This window comes from Mesoplodon mirus, assembly GCF_964341445.2.
Source record: "Mesoplodon mirus genome assembly, chromosome: 4".
Lineage (NCBI taxonomy): Eukaryota > Metazoa > Chordata > Mammalia > Artiodactyla > Ziphiidae > Mesoplodon > Mesoplodon mirus.
The window spans coordinates 154,003,747-154,025,941 of NC_138979.1; the positions used below are offsets into that span (position 1 = coordinate 154,003,747).

The following is a 22,195-nucleotide window of genomic DNA, read 5'->3' on the forward strand; positions in this document are numbered from 1 at the left end:
AGACTGAACCAGGAAGAAATAGAAAATATGAACAAACCAGTCAAAAGTAATGAAATTGAAACTGTGATTAAAAAGGTTCCAACAAACAAAAGTCCAAGACCAGATGGCTTCACAGGTGAATTCTATCAAACATTTAGAGAAGAGCTAACACCCATCCCTCTCAAACTGTTCCAAAAAATTGCAGAGGAAGGAACACTCCCAAACTCATTCTATGAGGCCTCCATCACCCTGATACCAAAACCAGACAAAGATACTACAAAAAAAGAAAATCACAGACCAATATCACTGATGAATACAGTTGCAAAAATCCTTAACAAAATACTAGCAAACAGAATGCAGCAACACATTAAAAGGATCATACACCACGATCAAGTGGGATTTATCCTAGGAATGCAAGGATTCTTCGGTATATGCAAATCAATCATTGTGATATACCATATTAACAAATTGAAGAAAAAAAACTATATGATCATCTCAATGGATGCAGAAAAAGCTTTTGACAAAATTCAGCACCCATTTATGATACAAACTCTCCAAAAAGTTGGCATAGAAGGATTCTACCTCAACATAATAAAGGCCATATATGACAAACCCACAGCAAACATCATTCTCAATGGTGAAAAACTGAAAGCATTTCCTCTAAGATCAGGAACAAGACAAGGATGTCTACTCTCGCCACTATTATTCAACGTAGTTTTGGAAGTCCTAGCCACGGCCATCAGAGAAGAAAAAGAAATAAAAGGAATACAAATTGAAAAAGAAGAAGTAAAACTGTCACTGTTTGCAGATGACATGATACTATACATAGAGAATTGTAAAGATGCCGCCAGAAAACTACTAGAGCTAATCAATGAATTTGGTAAAGTTGCAGGATACAAAATTATTGTGCAGAAATCTCTTGCATTCTTATACACGAATGATGAAAAATCTGAAAGAGAAATTAAGGAAACACTCCCATTTACCACTGCAACAGAAAGAATACAATACCTAGGAATAAACCTACCTAGGAAGACAAAAGACCTGTATGCAGAAAACTGTAAGACACTGATGAAAGAAATTAAAGATGATACAAACAGATGGAGAGATAAACCATGTTCTTGGATTGGAAGAGTCAATTTTGTGAAAATGACTACACTACCCAGAGCAATCTACAGATTCAATGCAATCCCTATCAAATTACCAGTGGCATTTTTTTTTTACAGAACTAGAGCAAAAAATCTTAAAATTCGTATGGAGATGTAAAAGACCCCGAATAGCCAAAGCAGTCTTGAGGGAAGAAAATGGAGCTGGAGGAATCAGGCTCCCAGACTTCAGACTATACTACAAAGCTACAGTAATCAAGAGAGTATGGTACTGGCACAAAAACAGAAATATAGATCAATGGAACAGGATAGAAAGCCCAGAGACAAACCCATGCATCTATGGTCAACAATCTATGATAAAGGAGGCAAGGATATTCAGTGGAGAAAAGACTTCTTCAGTAAGTGGTGCTGGGAAAACTGGAGAGCTACATGTAAAAGAATGAAATTAGAATGCTCCCTAACACCATACACAAAAATAAATTCAAAATGGATTAGAAATCTTAATGTAAGACTGGACCCTATAAAACTCTTAGAGGAAAACATAGGAAGAACACTGTGACATAAATCACAGCAAGATCTTTTTTGATCCACTTCCTAGAGTGATGGAAATAAAAACAAAAATAAACAGGACCTAATGAAACTTAAAAGCTTTTGCACAGGAAAGGAAACCATAAACAAAATGGAAAGACAATCCTCAGAATAGGAGAAAATATTTGCAAACCAATCAACAGACAAAGGATTAATCTCCAAAATATATAAACAGCTCATGCAGCTCAATATTAAAAAAAAACCCAATCCAAAAATGGGCAGAAGACCTAAATAGACATTTCTCCAAAGAAGACATACGGATGGCCAAGGAGCACATGAAAAACTGCACAACATCACTAATTATTAGAGAAATGCAAATCAAAACTACAATGAGGTATCACCTCACACCAGTTAGGATGGGCATCATCAGAAAATCTACAAACAACAAATGATGGAGAGGGTGTGGAGAAAAGGGAACCCTCTTTCCCTGTTGGTGGGAATGTAAATTGATACAACCATTATGGAGAACAGTATGGAGGTTCCTTAAAAAACTAAAAATAGAATTACCATATGACCCAGCAATCCCATTACTGGGCATATACCCAGAGAAAACCATAATTCAAAAAGACACATGCACCCCAGTGTTCATTGCAGCAGTATTTACAATAGCCAGGACATGGAAGCAACCTAAATGCCCATCAACAGATGAATAGATCAAGAAGATGTGGTACATATATACAATGGAATATTACTCAGCCATTATGAACAAAATTGGGTCATTTGTAGAGACGTGGATGGATGTAGAGACTGTCATACAGAGTGAAGTCAGTTAGAAAGAGAAAAACAAATATTGTATATTAACGCATATATATGGAACCTAGAAAAATGGTACAGATGAACTGTTTTGCAGGGCAGAAATAGAGACAGAGATGTAGAGAACAAATGTATGGACACCAAGGGGGGAATGTGGCATGGGAGCATGGTGGTGGTGTGATGAATTGGGAGATTGGGATTGACATATATACACTAATATGTATAAGATGGGTAACTAATAACCTGCTGTATAAAAAAATAAATAAAATAAAAATTAAGAAAAAAAAGAATGATTGGCATACTACTTGGTGTATATTAAGCACTTCATATATGCTTATCCATAGATAAGAGATAGGAAGAATACAGAGCTGGTTTATGATGTTTACCTGGAATAGCAAAGAACTGCATTATGTTTTAATAAATATATTTTGAATAGATTGTATGATTATCAATAATTTGATTAAACAGTTTTATAGGAATTGTGTGAATTGGTTGTCATAGACTGAGTCAGTGATGAATAATTATAATTGTGCATTGAGGTAGAATTTTTTTCATCTCTGAAATAATAGTGAAAGTCAATGGGGGAAAACAATTTGTTGCTTTATTTATAAACAGCTTATGTATGTAGTGAGATCAAGTTCTACTCAGCTTTATCAGTTTTTCTTATTGACTCTCAAGCATTACTCTGGGGTAATTTTTACTAGGTCATTTTTACTACACATGTTTAAAATAGGCTTAGAAAGTAACAGTTTGTAGAGTTTGAGTTTAATTAGGGAGATTTAAAATTTTATGTTTAGAAAGCATTTGTTTAATTTTACTCATGTCTGTGTGCTTGCATTAGTGTTTCATTTACTTTTTTTCCTTTTGTGTAATGGAAGCCTTTTTTATTCATCTTGGGTCTTATATTCTTTCCCATTTATACAGGTTTTCTTAGAATGCTCTTCCTGTACAGGTAATTCCTATAGCATTTTCTGCAGTTGTAGTATAGCACTTACCAAATACCATTGCAGTTCTATAGGGGTTTTGTTTGTTTGCTTGTATACTTCCATGTTTTCCATACTAGAATTTAAGTTCATTAAGGATAAAGACTCTGCCTTAGCAATCTTTTTCTTGCCAATGACTATCCCATGTTTTTGTACCAAATGGGTACTTACGTTGTTGCAGGAATGTGTAGTTTAGTAACCCTTCATAACTATAGTATTTCTGTACAGTAATCTTTAAGATTGACCTTTTGTTCTCATTTCTTGTTGCATAATATCCCCTTTATGCTTTCCTGCCTTCTAAGACTGTCTGGTCAAAATCACATCATTACTCATACCCAGACATCAGTCAACAATTCTATAGTACTAAAAGTTCAGTGGATTCTAAACTGGGTGACATTTTTATCCTCATCAGTCTTCTTCATTCTCAAATTCTCCTTTCCTGTTTTGATGACACAACTCTAGTTCTGGTTCTGAAAATATTCTCTATTGATTATTAATTTTGCTTAATGTTCTTGTTCTAATAACTCTGAAATGGTATTTCTTCAATGACAAGGCAAATTCCTTTTTTTTTTTTAAATGGCCAGTTGTTGAATTGTATACCAATAAACCATCTAGGTAGAGGTAATCATCTACTAATTTGCTGACGTTTGGAGTATATTTTTTGTTCTCTAGTAAGCTATATATACATCATTGAGGTCAAAATTTAGTATCTCTTGCAATGTATTTTTAGAGACCTGCAACTTGTGACACATGTGTTTCAGGGAAAGTAATTGACTAAAGGATTGACACCTAAGATTAAAGGGGAAGGAGAAAATCTATATAAAATAGGCATAGAAATAGGCGTCTAGAAGGCAAAACAATAGCCATGTGAGTTTGGTAATTAGGATTCTTTGAGTTTGTGATTATGCATTATTAATATGATGAAAGATGAACTTGACTTACTATATTGTAAAGTATTAGTGGTCCCTTTTGGAATTTTTCTTAAAACTAATGTTCTTATTCCATTGGTAAACTGGTTTCCTCTCATTTTTAAATTAAAGATGTAATGTATGCATTTTTGTGTGGCAGAGGAAATCCTGACTTCCAAAGAGTCATGATCCTAAGGTCTTAAGTGCTTTATTTAGAAATTCTTATTTATTGTTGCATTGTTTATAAAATTGTTTAGGGCCTTGGGGGTAATATTTTGATTCCTTTTCTTTGCCTGATGGTTCTAGAACTCTTGAAAGGGCTTTGTTGCTTCTGCTAATTTTTATGTACTTTAAGAAGGTAGTTGTAATTTTAAAAGTTTCTATGTTTTTTTTCTTTCAAAAAAGTATTATCTGTGTGTTTTTTCTCCCAAATTATGAAAGTAACACTTTTTTTGTCAATATTTTGTAAGATATCCAAATTGTACAGAAGACAGACCTGAGAGGTCTGTTATCCTTACTTTTCAGAGATAGTAAGTGAAAACAGTATTGCATATATTCTTCCAGATTTCTTGTTAATAACTTTATAAACGTTTTTTTATGTGCATTTATAAAAATGGGATGATATATAAACACCATTTGGAAACCTAATTTATTCACTTGCCTTTGTTCCATGTTAATTGGTATAGGGCTTCATGCTCTAGTAACCACATTAAAAATTTTTTGAAAGAAACGGGTGACATTCCTTTTCTTTTCTTTTTTTTTTTTTAGCTGTGCTGCGTGGCTTGCAGGATCTCAGTTTCTTGACCAGGGATTGAGCCCAGGCCATAGCAGTGAAAGCCTGAAATCCTAACCATTAGACCACCAGGGGACTCCCTTAATAGTATATTCTATTTAACACAATGTCTTAAAAAATTACCATTTCTACATGTATTAAATACAAAAAATAATGAGATGTTTTACATTCATTTTTTCCCCCACACTGAGTCTTCAAAATCTAGTTGTGTATTTTATACTGATGGCACATCTCAGAATGATAAACTTTCATTGGACATACTTGATCTGTATTTAGAGTTTTTAAAATTTACAGTTGAAAAAGTAGAGTAACATATCCCAGTTTTTCAAAACATACTTTATAGGATAAATTTCTAGAAAAGGAATTGATAGTGAAGGTTTATTTAAAATTTTTGGTATATAGTTGCAAAATTGTCCTGTATAACATTGTACTGATATATGTAAGAGTCAACAGTACATAATGTCTGTTTTCCTATATTGTTTCCAACGCTGGACATGATTGGTCACTCACACAGACACACAAAAACCGTATACCAAAGTGAATATTTTTACATATTCTACTTTTTTTTTCTTCCTACTTTAATTGGAAGAAAAGGGCCATTCTCACTATAAATGTTTCCTTGCAGAGAACAACAAAAAGGCAGAGCCAGAAGTCATGAGCAGCTGTGAGGAATTAAGGTAGGGGGCAAGGATGCAAAAGAATAACTCAGAGAGGATGTGATCTGCTCTAGTACCGAGTAAATCATGGTCTTAACAAATTTACCTCATGTACTCTTTCTGAGGAAGCTATTGAAGGTCTCTCAAAAAGAAGGGAGTAGATAAAGAGGAAAGAGGTGAGGAGAATTTATCAGGGTAAGGATGAACACATGAAGACGACTTAGAGAATATATTCAGACTGGAGCATGTTTTTGTCAGATTCCATGCAGAAAACAGATGGCAAAATCAGCCTGAGTAATGGAAGACAGTTTAATCAATGGACCGTTCACAAAGGTGTGGGTTGGGCTAAGGGAGCTAACAAGGATGGTGAAGCACCCAGGGTTAGCAATAGCAGGCAGCCAGCTAAGCCTGGGCCTAAAAGGGCAAAGGCGGAAGTAATTATTGGCATTTACAAGAGCTACTGCTGTAGGAGAGGGGCCACTGGATGAGAACTGTGGCCTTAGAAGAACATACCGCCTACCAAACTACAGGGGGAAGTGAGGGGGATGAAGAACCCAACCACTCTCTCCTCCTTTCCAATGGGTACTTCCCCCCTGGCCTGGCTGAACCCATGGGAAGCCAGAGGACAAGAGAACATGGGTAATGCAGTCTGCAGAGGTCAGCCTTTTTGGATGTGGAGCTGATGGACAAGGATGGTGAGTGGATCTGGGCAGAAAGAAAATAGCCAGTTTAGAACTGGAGAATGGAGGGCTTCAGAAAGGATGTCACACAAAAAAAGAAAGAAAACAATAGGGTACCTGATTTGCTTCAGTATGTACATTAAAAAGTAAATTGAGGGCTTCCCTGGTGGCGCAGTGGTTGAGAGTCCACCTGCCGATGCAGGGGACACGGGTTCGTGCCCCGGTCCAGGAAGATCCCACATGCCATGGAGCGACTAGGCCTGTGAGCCATGGCCACTGAGCCTGTGCGTCCGGAGCCTGTGCTCCAGAACGAGAGAGGCCACAACAGTGAGAGGCCCGCGTACCGCAAAAAAAAAAAAAAAAAAAAAAAAAGTAAATTGAATCATCTACCAGAGAGTATGGGGATATATTAGTGACTTAACTAAAAAGTGAAATATAACTTATGGGGAGAGGGAAATGTATAAATAAATGCTACAGCAGAGGCATAAATTAAGTACCCTAGAGGGGTGGGGTTGGTTGTGAATGGGAACAGGCAGAATTAAGGGAGATTTCATAAGACATTTAATGGAAGAGGAAAATTTTAACAGATAAAGAATTGAACAAAAAGGACTTTTTCCCCAGGTATGAGAAAGAATAAGTCAAAGTTGCGGAGGAAAGAAATTGCAGGGCTTGTACTGGAAATGGCAAGTACAGCTGACCCTTGAACAACTCGGGGCTTAGGAGCAACCCCTCTGCCCAGTCAAAAATCTGAGTATAATTTATAGCCTGCCCTCCGTATCTGTGGATTCAACCAACCTCAGATTGTGTTATACTGTAGCATTTACTACTGAAAAAAATCTGCATATAAGTGGATCTGTGCAATTCAAAGTCGTGTTGTTCGAGGGTCACCTTTAGTTTGATATGGAAGATAGAGGAGGGAGAAATAAATTGGGAAAAGTATTCTGGACTAAGTCAAGGGGAACCATATTCCAGGCTAAGAAATTTAAAATGTGTTCTACAGAGTAGTTGTTAAGTGCCAGAGTCAAACAGACTTCGGTTTGACTCCCAACTATGCCATTTAGCTTTTGGCAATGGACAAGTTACTTATCTTTGCTAAATTACAAAATTGAGCAAGGAGATGGTTGTAAGGGTTAAATGAGATATTTCATACGAGGTGCTTAGCTCAGTGAATAAATGGTACCTAGTAAACCCTTGGTAAACAGTAGCTTAAGATAGGGGAAAGGCAGCAGGAACTTTTGAAAAGGGATACTGTCATGATTGTACGTGTGCTTCAGGAAAGTTAAACTGGCAGTACTCTCTGTAAAATGTAAAATGATTGTCAGCTAGAGACACTGAGTTGGGGGTGACTATCAAGAAGTTCATAGAAAAACCCATGAAAGAAATAATGTGTATATGATTTAAGGTAGTAGTATGAGAAGAGAGAAGCTGAAGGAGGTATATGTGAGATATTGTGGAAGGAGAATTGATGGGAGTTGGTATAATTAGTTATTAATATATTTAGGGGTATTAAGGTTGTAATTTTAAGTACTTAAATTTGACCCCAAAGGGATAGCTAATTTATCTAACAGGATCTGGTCTATTGTATTTTTATGGTATTCATTTTTCAAGCTATACGTTAATATTTTATTATCAAAACAGTTGTCAAGACAGGACATTTGGCTCACTATGGCAGGACATACTGAAATTGGAACAATCCAGAGTAGAGAGTAACGTTTTTAAAATGTTACTGAGAAGTTGGGATGTTGGTAGCTTAGTTTCACTTTTCAAATAGGTTGGAAAATTCACTTGCATTTTCTACTATTTCTCCACTTGACTACTTCTGCTGCTTGACTGAGTATTTAGAAACTGAGCAATTGATGTTATGCTGCCGCAATCTGACACTATAGTAACTTTGTAGTCTCTTAACACATGTAACAGTGAAATTAATTACCAGATTAAACTTCATTTTATGAAGCACTCAATTGAGGAGAAAAGATGAATTTTCTATAATCATATTGTAAAGGTAAAAGAATGATGTAATTATGTGATTTTTGAAAGGAAACCTGTAGTCAGTATGGTATTGTCTTACAGAAATATAGCTAACTTAGCACTATGGATCCACATAAAGTTTCACTCATCTGGATTTTAGTTCCTATCCTAGTACTTCTAGCTCTGACTTAACTTGCAGTGCTTGCATATCTTCTGGAAAATGGGGATATCTGACCTGCTTACCTTTCAGGGCACCTGTGGAGATCAAATGAGGTAATGTGCTTGGATTACTGTGGAAACTGAAAAGCTTTACAAATGCAAGATGTGAATATGAAATCACTTACAAAATTTCATTTCTAGCCTTTGGTTCCCTGTCTAGCAGTTAACAGCCTGACAGAATTCCCACTTTAAATGCAATACTTCTAAAACAGAATTTATCGTCTTTCTAATCCTCCCCCTCCTCTTTCTCTCACTTCCAGGGAGAGAAACTTTATTCTCTGAATTTTCCTATTTTAAGGTCCCATAATTTCTGCCAGGTTCAATTGTCATGCTCAGTATTTTAGAATTGTATTTGGTTCCTGGTCTCCAAAGCCTGTCAAATCATCCTTTGTTATCAGCATTGTTTGAAATTATCCCTTTTCCTTTCTTCTCCTATTTCCTTTATCCTCCCATGCATAAGTATTAAAACATTGTCTCTGTTGGCTCCTCTACTTACATTTCCCCTAGTCAACTCTGGTTACAGTGTAGAGAAGATTTAACTTTCTAAAAAAACTTTTTTGATTCTTTTATAACTCAGAAACCCATAGTCTCCCATTGCTTGCAGGAGAAAATTCAAACAATTTAGCTTGCATTTAGAGTCAGTTCTGGCTTTATCTTCTATCTCTTACACTGGCTCTGTTCCTTATCAGAGACTGTACTTGTTCTCCAACTAGGCCATATATATTGTTGATTGGTAGCAATATTACTGAAAAGCCATATTGCAAGTAATTTTATCCCACAAGTTTAAAAATCCGTTTCTAGTCAGTTTGAAAATGTTGTAAATTACCTTTTGTCTTAGTGCCTTCTTCAGAAGCTTTACTTAACCTTTTGGATGCGTTTAATCTTTCATTACCAAGTTGTTGAAGGTGATAATGGGGCAGTTCAAGTAACCAACCATTTGATATCTTTGATACTGTTTGGCTTTTAACCAATTCCTACTATGAGTGTGTGGTCTTGAATATCTCCAAAGACCACTATATCTTCAATTTTGTGTTCGATATAAGCAAATGGAGAATTTTCCCACTGAATTGAAAAAAACAACAACAGTACTTTTCACTGCAGAATATTACATAATATATAGGGAGCTTATTATCATCTGGTTAACAAAATGATTTCTTGTTCCTCCAACAGTTTTTTTTTAAATTTATTTATTTTATTTATATTTATAAATCAGTGAAAATAATCTAAGTGGTTATTAGCAAGGGAGCTTGACTGTTTAAAGTTTTATCTTGGAAGTGTGAGAAGCTTATTGAAAATTACTGAATGAGTGAATGCCTCAATTTTGGGTTAGTGATTGCTTGGTTTAACTCAGGGTCTCTCAACTTTGGCATTACTGACATATTTTGGACTGGATAATTCTTTAGCAGCATTTCTGGCCTCTGCTAAGTAGATGCCAGTAGCACCCCTCAAGCCAGTCCTGACAATAAAAAATATGTCTAGACATGGTCAACATTCTTCTGGTGGGGACAGGTGGAAGGCAAAAGCACCCTTGATGGAGAGCCACTGCAATCCAAAAATGTTTTAAGAAGAGTCAAGGTGATATTTATAATTAATGTTTGATAAACTTTGGTAAATGAATATTTTAGGATATAGATGTTTGACAAATGATAAATGCAGCATTATTTTTCCAGCTATTTTTTCCATGTCGTCCTATTTTTATTTTTGTCTCAAGGCAATCATATGGCCTAAAATTACAGGGTAAGAATAGGAACTCGAAAATTAAATCTTTCTGTTGCAGATATGTTTTATATACAACTTTTGCCAGTTATGTTCAAAGCTGCTAAGTCAAAGAGAAAGATGTGTCTTCTAAGCTATTGACATTGCCTTATTGATATCCAGTTACATTGAGCAGGAATCATACCATTCTTTTTTTTTGTCTGTGAGAGCAGATGACTTATGTGGCTTTAAGTTACATGTTACCCCTACTTCCCTTTGAAATATTTACTCATTTGATTTCTACTTTAAGGATTTCTTTCAAATGAAGGAATTTTGCTTCCATTCTATACAAATTTATCTGACATAGTACATTCTAAATATATCAATAGTTTTAAAGCTGTGAGTATAGCAGTGGCTTCTTTGGCATGCAGTTATCTGGATGATAAATAAAGGTACGTTTATCTGAAAACTAAACCATAAACTAAGTAGAATTTTAGAAATGCCATTGTTATAGGACTTGTCAGAATGTTCCATTAAAAAATAAACCCAGGACATTTGCATTTGGTCTTTTTCTTAAGTTAAGGGGCTTGGTTTGTCAGTTGTATAAATCTGTTTTGCAGCTTAAAAAATTTTACATTGTTACCTATTGAATTCAGTTTACTTCAAATATATTATTTTCTATTTTAAAAATATACTGTTTAGTTCTCCATAAGGAATAATTGAAAAAACTAGTTTTTCAATTAAATCTTTGGTGAGTTTATACATTTTTGCTTAAATTGTTGTCACTAGTAATTTCTGAGCTAGTACTTTTCATGACTAGCCCAAATACAGTTGACGCTTGAACAACATGGGTTTGAACTGTGCAGGTCCACATACAGGTGGATTTTTTTCAGTAGTAAATACTATATAGTATTACAGGATTCACGGTTGGTTGAATCCATGAATGCAGAACTGCGGATATGGAGGAATCACCTATACGGAGAACTGCCTGTAAGTCATACATTTTCCGCTGCACAGAGGGTTGGCGTCCCTATACCCGTGTCATTCAAGGATCAACTCTATTTGAGTTTTGACTTGTATTTACTTAGTTTTACATATAGCTAACTTTCTTCTCTGTGAAGATGATGTGTGGGGCATTCATTGTTGGAAACTAAAAATTTTGCATTGAGTTAAACATTTATTGAGTAAATAGGTTTTTTTTTAATGTGATGTCAGTATGTGATTTGGTCTTCTTTTAAAATTGGTTTTGTTGAGATATAATTTACATGTAATAAGATGCAATTTTAAATGTGTAATTTAAAATCAGCTCAATAGGTGTAATTTACATTAAAATTCAATAATTTTAAGTGTTCAGTTTGATGAATTTTGAAAACAACTTTATCGAGGTATGATTTACATTCCATAAAATTCACATGTTTTACAGGTACAGTTTGAGTTTCATTAAATTTATATCGTGTAGATATCACTGAAATCTAGTTTCATTACACTTCCATCCCATAAAAAAATTCCCTTGTCTCCTTTTGTAGCTAGTTTCTGCTCCCATCCTCAGCTCCAGGAAACCACCAAACTGCTTTCTCTAACAGCACTAATTTTGCCTTTCCTAGGAATTTCATTACAAATGGAAATCATACAGTATGTACTCCTGTGTCTGGCATTATGTTTTTGAGGCCACCCATGTTGTTGCATATATCAGTAGTTCATTCTTTTTTTATTACTGAATAGTATTCTGTTTTTTTTATTTATCCATTCACCAGCTGAAGGACATTTGGATAGTGTCTAATTTTAAGCTATCATTATTAGTAATGCTTCTATGAATATTCCATATAAACCTTTGTGTTTTTTTACAAATAAAAATATGTATTTATTTCTCATATGGAATCAGTGGGTTATATCATAAGTGTATGTTTAACTTTTTAAGAAACTGTCAAACTGACTACCATTTCATGTTCTCACCTGTATTAGGGTTTCAGTTTCTCCACATCCTCTCCAAAGCTTGGTTTTGTCAGTCTTTTAAATTTTAGCCATTTTACTGTGTTTGTAATGGTATTTCAATGTGTTTTTTAACAGCTTTATTGAGTTATAATTCACATACCGTGTACAATTCACCCATTTCAAGTGTACAATTCAGTAACTTTTAGTATATTCAGAACTGTGCGACCATTACCACAATCAATTTTAGAGTCTTTTCATCACCCCTCAAAAGAAACGTGTACCCCCCTTAGCCATAATCCCCCCACCCCACCCCATCAGCTCTAGGCAATCACTAATTTACTTTCTGTCTCTCTAGATTTGCCTATTCTGGATATTTCATAACTGGAATTATACAGTATGTGGTCCTTTGTGACTGGCTTCTTTCAATTCTGTATTTAAAGTTCATCAGTGTTGTAGCATGTATCAGTACTTTCTTTTTATTGCCCAGTAATATTTCATTTTGGATATACAACATTTTATTTATCAGTTGATGGACATTTGGTTTTTTTCCCCACTTTTTGTAGTAATAATGCTGCTGTAAACATTTTTGTACAAGGTTTTTATTTGGACATGTATTTCATTTCTCTTGGTTGTATACCTAGGAGTGGAATTGCTCTGTGTTTAGCCTTTTGAGGAATTGCCAGACTATTTTACAGTGTGGCTGCACCATTTGACATTCCCAACAGAAGTGTATGAGAGTTTCAGTTTCTCCATATCCTTATCAGCACTTGTCTTTTTGATTCTAGCCATCCTAGTGGGTGTTGTGGTGTCTCATGGTTTTGATTTGCTTTTCTCTGATGGCTAATAATGTTAAATATCTTTTTATGCACCTATTTAATAAAGCCATTTGTATATTTTCTTTGGAGAACTGTCTATTCAGGTCCTCTTCCCACTTTAAAATCAGACTATTTGTCTTTTTATTACAGAGTTGTAAGCATTTGTTACATATTCTACACACAAGTCCCCCATCAGATAAATGATTTGCAAACATTTTCTCCCATTGTGTGCATTGCCTCTTCACTTTCTTGATGGTGTCCTTTGAAGCACAAGGTTTTAAGTTTTGATCATGTCTAATTTATCTATTTTCCTTTTGTTGCTTGTGCTTTTGATGTCCTGTCTTAAGAAACCATTGCATAATCAAAGGTCATGAAGATTTATGCCTGTGTTTTCTTCTAAGAGTTTTGTGGAATTCTTACATGTGTGTTTTTGATTCATTTTGAGTTAATTTTTGTATAAGGTGTGAGGTAAGAGTGCAACCTAATTCTTTTGCATGTGGATGTCTGGATTTCTAGTTGTCCTGGCACCATTTAAGAGACGGTTTTTTTTCCCATTTAATTGTCTTGGTATCCTTGTTGATAATCAGTTGCCTGTAAATGTTAGAGTTTATTTCTGGTCTCTTAATTCCATTCCATAGATTTCTGTCTATCCTTATGCCAGTATCTCATTGTGGTTTTAATTAGCATTTTCCCTAATGATTAATGGTGTTGAATATCTTTCCAAATGATTATTTTTTGCCATTTGTATATCTTTGGTGGTCAAATTTCTTGCCTCTTTTTAACAATTGTATTATTTGACTTTCTGAGTTGTAAGAGTATTTATAGTGAATATAAGTATTTTGCAAATATTTCTCCCTTTTTATAGCTTGCCTTTTCATTTTCTTAACAGTATCTTTTAGTGGCATATTCTGGGGTGGCTATTCTGCTACTTTTTCAGTGGATCCTAAAAACCTTGTGGTATCAACAGATCTTTGCAACTGATTGGATAATAAGGCTTGAGGAAGATCTTGGAGATAGTGCTATAATTAACAATAGTAGGGAAGAAGTTGAGGTCTGTTTGGGATACATTGAAGTTGAGATTCTGGTGACATCCTTGTAAAAATGTATTTTCTGTTGCCTCAATCTGGAACCCTTTATTTCTGGATCTTCCCACAACTGACTTTTTTTTTTTTTTTTTAAATCATTCAAGTCTCAGCTTAACTATCATCTCCTCAAATAGGCCTTCCCTGACCATCTTATCTAATGTTGCCCCTTCCAAACATCACTGTCTATTGTATAACCCTGTTTTACTTTCTTTATAATTCTTTCTCTGAATTCATCTTACTGTGTATTTGCTTTTTATTATCTCTTACCCTATCAGAATGTAATCTCCCATTAGGACAGGATCCTCTTCTCTCTTGGTCTTCAATGTAGCATCAATATTCTCCCCTCTGAATTAACTGTGGTTCTTGTCTGTCAGATTCTTTTTGAATCTTTTTGGATCCTAAACTTCTCGTTTTCTTGGCTTTATGAAACTATTTATAAGGTTTTAAATGGGTCCAGAAGTTGTAGTTAAAACAGAAAAAAACCAAAAACTGCATTTTTGTTTGAGCCTAACCTAAAAAAAGTCATTAAAAATAATCTACGAAAGGGTCTTGTGCTTTTTTTAAAAGCTTTTAAACCAGTTATGTTTACCTCTTTCTTATCATTGACTTCAGGTAATTTATATTGATTTTAATTGATGTTCATTAGAGATGGGTGTGTGTACATTTTTATTGCTTTATACTGAGAAATCCTAGTCATCTGAAAACAGAATTGGATATCATATTGAATTAACTTTTCTCTCCCATTCCCTCCCTCTAAAAGACACTACAGACTTTTACACTTGATTAATTGTCTCTTTTCTGTTTTACAGAGTAAGAAAGTTAGTCTGAGTTCTGTGAAAAATCAGAGAAGAACTAAGGATAGTAGCCAAGGACTTCCCAATTTGCATAATGTAAGTTCTTTTCACTATTCTTGGCCTGAATTTTGTGTTAGCTGACAAAGCTGTTTCTATGGAAACAAATAGTGCAACTTCTTAGAATGTCAGAGGAATGCTGATCACTTAAAATGAGACTTCCCAGCTGCTGGTCAAAGGGCATTACTCCTGGGAGAAGGGGAGGAAGGATGAATTGAAAAAAAAATCTAGAGTTCTAAATGCTAGTGTAGACCGACTGTGTTTGTGCACTTGAAGTATATGTTTTACATATCCCTTTGCCTAAAAGTTAGGATACTGATTATATAGAAATTGGTCTTCCTGCTAACAGTTCATGTTTCCCAGCTCTCACACAAATGGTTTTGTTTCTTGGTGTGGAGTTTTCAGTGGGCCTATATCCCTCAGGCTATTTCAGGCCCCCCAGTCTCAATCATTTGTACTTATTGAAGCTTATTTAGCTTCTTTTTACCCCCTTTTTACCCCCTTCTTCTATATTCAATTCACATAAGCAGAGCCCTTTCTCTCCACTAGTTCAAAGTTAACATTGAAATAGCTTTGGCCTGCGAGCCTGAAAATTCATTTTCTTCTTTTGTGGAATGTGTAAAGAGTTTTGCTTTGTTTTTAAAATGTTTCTTTTTTTTTTTTTTTTCCATGGCGGTGTGGGTATAAGCTGGGACTTTGATTAGGATTTGAAATGTGGGCCTTTGAGGCATTTTTAAAACAATTTATTTATAATTAGAGGATTGAGATGAGAGGAATACTCTTAGGGCCAGTAACTACATTATCTGCATAAGTCAGTCTTTTATTTACATATAAGGAGGTAATTCTCTAGTTCAGTCATTTACCAGCCTCCACATTGTCAAACAAAGGACTGTAGGGGTTTTTTTTCTTCCCCCCCCCCCCCCCCCCGAGAGTGACAGAATAATTCCTTTGGACTGGTTCTCTTTCATTGTTTATTGTTATGTGATGACTACATAAATGAGCTAGAATATTCATGGTTTGCCTGTTTAAAAATTATAATGATCTTTAACGCTAAAACTGTGGGACACAGCATAATGTTTCTTTGATTCTGGAAGAATCTGTCATGGACCTCATGAATTAACTTGTGAGCATTATGAAGTCTTTTGGAGTGTTGGTATGGTGAGATCATTATCTAACTGGGGTGATCTGGAAAAATTTCTTGAAGGAATAGTGATTTGTGGTAGATCTTGAAAGCAGAAGATGAAAGGAGAAGCAGTTCTTATTTCTTAGTTCGTAAGACATTTGGGCAGGAAGATAAAGATATGGGATAGGCAGGCACAAATGAGGAAGCTAACTTAGAAGGCTTGTACAGGAAAGTAGTAAAGGATACAGTTAGAAAGTTTGGATTTACCTTGTGAGTTTGGACTCTATTCTCTAGGCAATATGAAAGCCATCAGATGTTCTGAACACAGGAGTAATTTGCTCATATGGTTAATTAGGCGTTAATCCCTTAACTAGTTATCAGGGCTATAGAGATCAATAAGACAGATCCTTGCTGATAAGATCATTTACCTGTATGACGTATAATCACCTTGAAATTGTGTCTAAAACTAAGCCGTAATGCCCTTTGATTTATCTCCCCTTCTATCTAATTCTCCTTCTCTTGAATTTTCCACCTTAGTTAATGACACTGCTGTCCACCTAGTGACCCAAAGATAGTGGCCATGAAGTCACACTGCCTGGGTTCATATTCTGAAGCCTCCAGTTTGCTTGCTCTTATACTAGGCAGTGTCACGGATCCAGAGATGGGTCGGCATGGTTCCTGACTTCCAAGCGTTTCTAGTCTGGTGGGGCAGACAGGCAGAGATACAAATAGCTGTAGTCGATTTTGATCAGAGATGTGATAGGGATTGTGGGATTTCAGAGGAGGCACATATCCAGTTTGGGAAATTATGGAAATCCAGAGGAGATTGTATTTGAGCTGAGACTTAAAAGGAAAATAGGCAAGGATTAGATCCTAGGCAGTTTGGTCCTGGAGCCTGTACTCTTAAGCATTGTGCGGTCTTGGGTAACTGGGAAGATACATTGATTAGAATTGAGAATGGAGGAAAAGGATCAAGGAGAATAGAGGGGATTAAAGGGAAATATGAGTTTAATTATGGACACATTAATTTCTAGATCTCTGTGAGACATTTTGGTAGATAAACTAGTGGGCAGGGATCCTGTCTCTGTAGCCCCAGTACCTAGCCAGGGGTAAGTGCTCAACTAAATTTATGTTCAGATCACCGCTTTTTTCTAAATCTTTGATGGCTTTCTTACTGCCTTGAGATTAAGGACTTATATTTAAGACCTTTCATAAGTTGGACCCAGTCAAATTTTCTAGCCAGTATTCTCTTATACAAACGGACTGCTATAGTTCAACTAGCTTTGTTTGTACTTTTTCCATACCTTTAATTTTTTGTCTTTAGTTCATGTGGCCTCTTTCTTTTTCCTTCATCCTGTCTTCAAGACCTACTTCAGTCCCCATCCCTCATTTATACAACAAGCATACTTGGACCTACTTTTAGAGTTTTAGTGAGGATTAAGGGGGTGAGTACTGTGTGCAGTGCCTGCAGTAGTGTCTGGCATAGAATCATGAGCTCAGCAAATGGAGTTTTTGTTGGTACGGCTACTACTTCTGCTGCTTCTACTGCTACTCCTTCCTTCTCTTCGTTTTGCCCTGCTATATGAAATATAGACACCAAGGTTTAGGAATTCTGTAACCTACATGCTTCTTTAATAGGACTTTTCTTCATTCTCACTATCTTAAATTAGTTCAGGACCCCATTTCTTTCTTTCTTCCTTCCTTCCTTCCTTCCTTCCTTTCCTTTCCTTTCCTTCTTTTCTTTTCTTTTCTTTCTTCTGCATTGGATCTTTGTTGCTGCATGCTGGTTTTCTCTAGTTGCGGCGAGCGGGGGCTACTCTTCCTTGTGGTGCACGGGCTTCTCACTGTGGTGGCTTCTGCTGTGGAGCACAGGCTCTAGGCACATGGGCTTCAGTAGCTGTGGCATGTGAGCTCAGTAGTTGTGGCTCATGGGCTCTAGAGCGCAGGCTCAGTAGTGTGGTGCATGTGCTTAGTTGCTCCACGGCCTGTGGGATCTTCCCAGACCAGGGCTCGAACCCTTGTCCCCTGCATTGGCAGGCGGATTCTCAACCACTGTGCCACCAGGGAAGCCCAGGACCCCCATTTCTTACAGTTGCCCTCAAACTGGTCTCATTGCCACCCTTCAGTCTATCCTCTAGTCTTCTACCAGAGTGATATTTCTCTAAAAGTGAGTGTGATCATGTTAGTCCCTGCTTTAAATCCTATGATGATTCTTACTACTTTCAGGATAAAGGTCAAAGTTTTTATCTGTTACTCTTCTCCATCTGGCCCCCTGCTTGCCTTTCTAGTTTTATCATTATCCATGTAGGACATGCTCCCATTGTCCCATCCAGCCATTTTGCATTCCGTTCTACTTTATGCAAGTGCCATATTCTCATGCTCTTCTTTCCTTTTGGTCTTGTGTTTCCCTCTGCCTGGAACAGACTGTTCTATCTGGCTAATTTTTAGTTGTTTTTTGAAATGCTGCTGGAAGAAGTGTGTCCTTATGTCTTGAGGGTTTGCTATGACTATCACAGACTAAATTTTAGAGCCCATCATCTGAATTTATAACATTTCTAAGTCCAGTTGAACAAATACTTAATGGACATTTCCTATATGACATGTATTGTGTTAAGTACAGGGAAGGTATAAAAATAAGACACGAATGACCCGTTTTTAACAAATTTAGAATCTAATGCGGAGAAATCAACTGGGAAGAATAATCATTCATTTTCTTTGCTGTCTCTCCCAGTGGACTATGAACATTCTAAGGGAGATGACCAAAATGGAGATTTAAGTGAATTAATATCAGGTTGCAGAAATTTTTCTGAGGGTAAAAGACTAGATCCAGATAGACAAGCATGATTATAGTCCAAGCATGAGAACTCTGACTGAGATCACCTGGCCTAGTTTCTCTTGTGTGATTGTAATTTCCACCTCCATGATTTAGTACAGTGAATATGGACACAATCTTATAATTTTTAAGCTAAGTTTTAATTTCAGATCATAATTTTTGTAGACTAGCATATATATAAATAAAAAATACTCATGATTAAATTTGATTTTTAATATCCCATAAATGTAGTAAGTAGAGAAAGTTGAGAGTTTTAATTTTCTGGAAGTACATATACTCCTAAATTTTTAAAATTAAAATTAAACATAGCACTACAGTAACTCCTACATAAATTTCTGCTTACTTGTAATGAAAATATTAAATAAGATAAATTTGCATTTGCATATAATCAGTATTACAAAACAAGAATTATCTAACATAATTTTTTTAATATATAAATTTATTTATTTGTTTTATTTTTGGCTGTGTTATGTTTTCGTTGCTGCACATGGGCTTTCTCTGGTTGCAGCGAGCGGGGGCTACTCTTTGTTGCGGTGCACCGGCTTCTCACTGTGTGGCTTCTCTTGTTGCGGAGCACGGGCTCTAGGCTTGCGAACTTCAGTAGTTGCAGCACGCGGGCTCAGTAGTTGTGGCTCGTGGGCTCTAGAGCGCAGACTCAGTAGTTGTGGCACGCTGGCTTAGTTGCTCCGCAGGCATGTGGGATCTTCCCAGACCAGGGCTCGAACCTGTGTCCCCTGCGTTGGCAGGCGGATTCTTAACCACTGCGCCACCAGGGAAGTCCCTATCTAACATAATTCTAATAGCTCTCGTTTTAATGAAAAAGAAGGCAATTTAATGATAAATAAGGTATTTCTATGTAGATCGCATAATTATAAAAAAAACAGAGAGCTATAATTTGGATGGAAGACAGAAAAATCTACCAAAATTCTTGTGAAAATGTAATTCTAGTGGCTCATGTAGCTTGCATCTATTTTCCTGATTATTGGTCTAGTGGTTTTCCTGGTAGTCTAGGTGGGTTTATGTTAAGCAGTCTGTGACAAGATGTTTGCTTGAGAGAAGATTGGCTGGCATTAGGAATATTGTCTGAAAACTCAGCTTTTGCTTAGTTGGCATGTTCTCTAACCAGCCTATTAACTGGAGTGCTACTCAACTCAAGGAGGTAGTAGGTTTATTATTGTAAATATTTTTAAAGTCTTGAGCAAAAGAAGACTAATTAGATTTAATGTGTGGGTTTGCACATGTATAAACAGTCTGCCTATTTATGCCCAAGAAATGGCTTGATGAAAAGCCATTGTCATCCAGTAAAATATTTTTCTTGTCTAAAATATGTTGAAGGATTTTTAAAATAGGAGAATCAAATTAATACTAAGAATTAATATAAGTATAAATAGTTTTTAGTTCTAAAACTTTATCTCATTTAAAACTCAGAACAGGGGACTTCCCTGGTGGTCTGGTCGCTAAGACTTCGCCTTCCAATGTAGGGGGTGTGGGTTCAATCCCTGGTTGAAGAGCTAAGATCCCACATGCCTCGCGACCAAAAACCAAAACATAAAACAAGCAATATTGTAACAAATTCAATAAAAGACTTTAAAAATGGTCCACATCAAAAAAATCTTAAAAAAAAAACAAAAAACTCAGAACAATTCTATGAATAGATTTTCCAAAGGAATCTAAGGTTCAGAGAGAGAAACTAGTCTTAAATCATAAAGCTAGAGGAAGTAGCAGAGCCAGAATTAAAATTCAGTCTTCTGGTCTCCAAGTCCAATATGTTCTTGTTTGCTGTATAGTGCGACTTTAAAACATTTTTGAGTGGTAACAGATACTACCGTTTTCTCTAAATGAATCCTCGTAAAGAATTAACCCTAATTCTTTTTTTACTGCCACCAGTTATAAAGACTGATAACTGACATAGTCTTTTTCTCACTTAAGGTAGTTTTATCCTGTAGATGCCTTAGCTGCTAATTAAAATTTCTTTTACATTGAGTATCTTCTTCATCTCATAAACTCCTAAAAGTGAATTGTCTCCCACAGTGCTGCCTTTATGTCGAGTCAGCAACATGGCTTGCTGTATGCCAGTTTCTTTAGCAGTTAACTAGGAAGGGATTTCAATCTCATGTATATTAATTGAGCATAAAGGATTATGTTGAGACAACTGTAAAGATGATTAAAATACCTGTACACCTTAAGTATCTCATTCTCTACTAAACTAGTAGCCAGAACCTTCTTATTTTCTTGCTGTGCTAAACTTTCTAATACATCATTTTTCTTAGCTGTAAAATTAAACAGTATACTTGAGAGGGTACTTTTTTTTTCTTGAAACACCTTGTTTTCCTCAGATCTATAAAATGAAGGGAAAATATTTAATCTATATAGCAAGATAATATTATATACTTATGAGATATTTTCTATATTATGTAGAGATAGAGATTGGAAGTGGACTATGTAAAAAAATCTACTTTTATATTGTAATTCTTATACTTTTTTTCCCCATCTTTCCCCTTAGATTTCCTTCATGGATACATTTTCATAGCATTATTATGTGATGTGAGAAGTTTTTTTTTTTTTTTTTTTGAAGTAACATGGATTTTATACTACAGAATCAAGAGATTGGCTTTATAGGAAAAATTGAATTATAAAAAGTGGTACGGGTTTTTATAGATAACCATGACAACATCCCATATGAATGGGCATGTTACTGAGGAATCAGACAACGAAGTAAAAAATGTTGATCTTGCATCACCAGAGGAACATCAGAAGCACCGAGAGATGGCTGTTGACTGCCCTGGAGATTTGGGCACCAGGATGATGCCAGTACGTCGAAGTGCACAGTTGGAACGTATTCGACAACAACAGGAGGACATGAGGCGTAGGCGAGAAGAAGAAGGGAAAAAACAAGAACTTGACCTTAATTCTTCCATGAGACTTAAGAAACTAGCCCAAATTCCTCCAAAAACTGGAATAGATAACCCTATATTTGATACAGAGGAAGGAATTATCTTAGAAAGTCCTCATTATGCTGTGAAAATATTAGGTAAGTAAAAACAGTAGAATAATAGAAAATGTTTTGCTTTTGTTTCTCTTGCCTTAACATAAATGTGTATAGGAAGGAGGAGGGATATAAGAGAATGTAAGTAATAACAATTTGAATTCAGACCAAGATCACTTCCTTTCTCGGAGAGGCTATATGACCATTGTTTACTGTTAGCCATGTAGAGCTAAAGCACATATCCT

General features: G+C 35.8%; 1 protein-coding gene across 4 annotated transcripts in view; it reads left to right on the top strand.

The window, feature by feature from the left end:
* Positions 1–22,195, top strand: part of PALS1 (protein associated with LIN7 1, MAGUK p55 family member) — a 104,073-nt gene that overhangs the window by 12,600 nt on the left and 69,278 nt on the right. For 2 of the 4 annotated variants that reach the window (XM_082619911.1, XM_082619912.1), the window contains exons 2-3: positions 14,967–15,047; positions 21,468–21,995. In XM_082619911.1, the coding sequence (XP_082476037.1) occupies positions 21,629–21,995 (367 nt within the window). In that variant the 5' untranslated portion in view covers positions 14,967–15,047; positions 21,468–21,628. The remainder of the gene's footprint in view (positions 1–14,966; positions 15,048–21,467; positions 21,996–22,195) is intronic. The other 2 variants (XM_082619913.1, XM_082619914.1) reach the window with 1 other exon arrangement.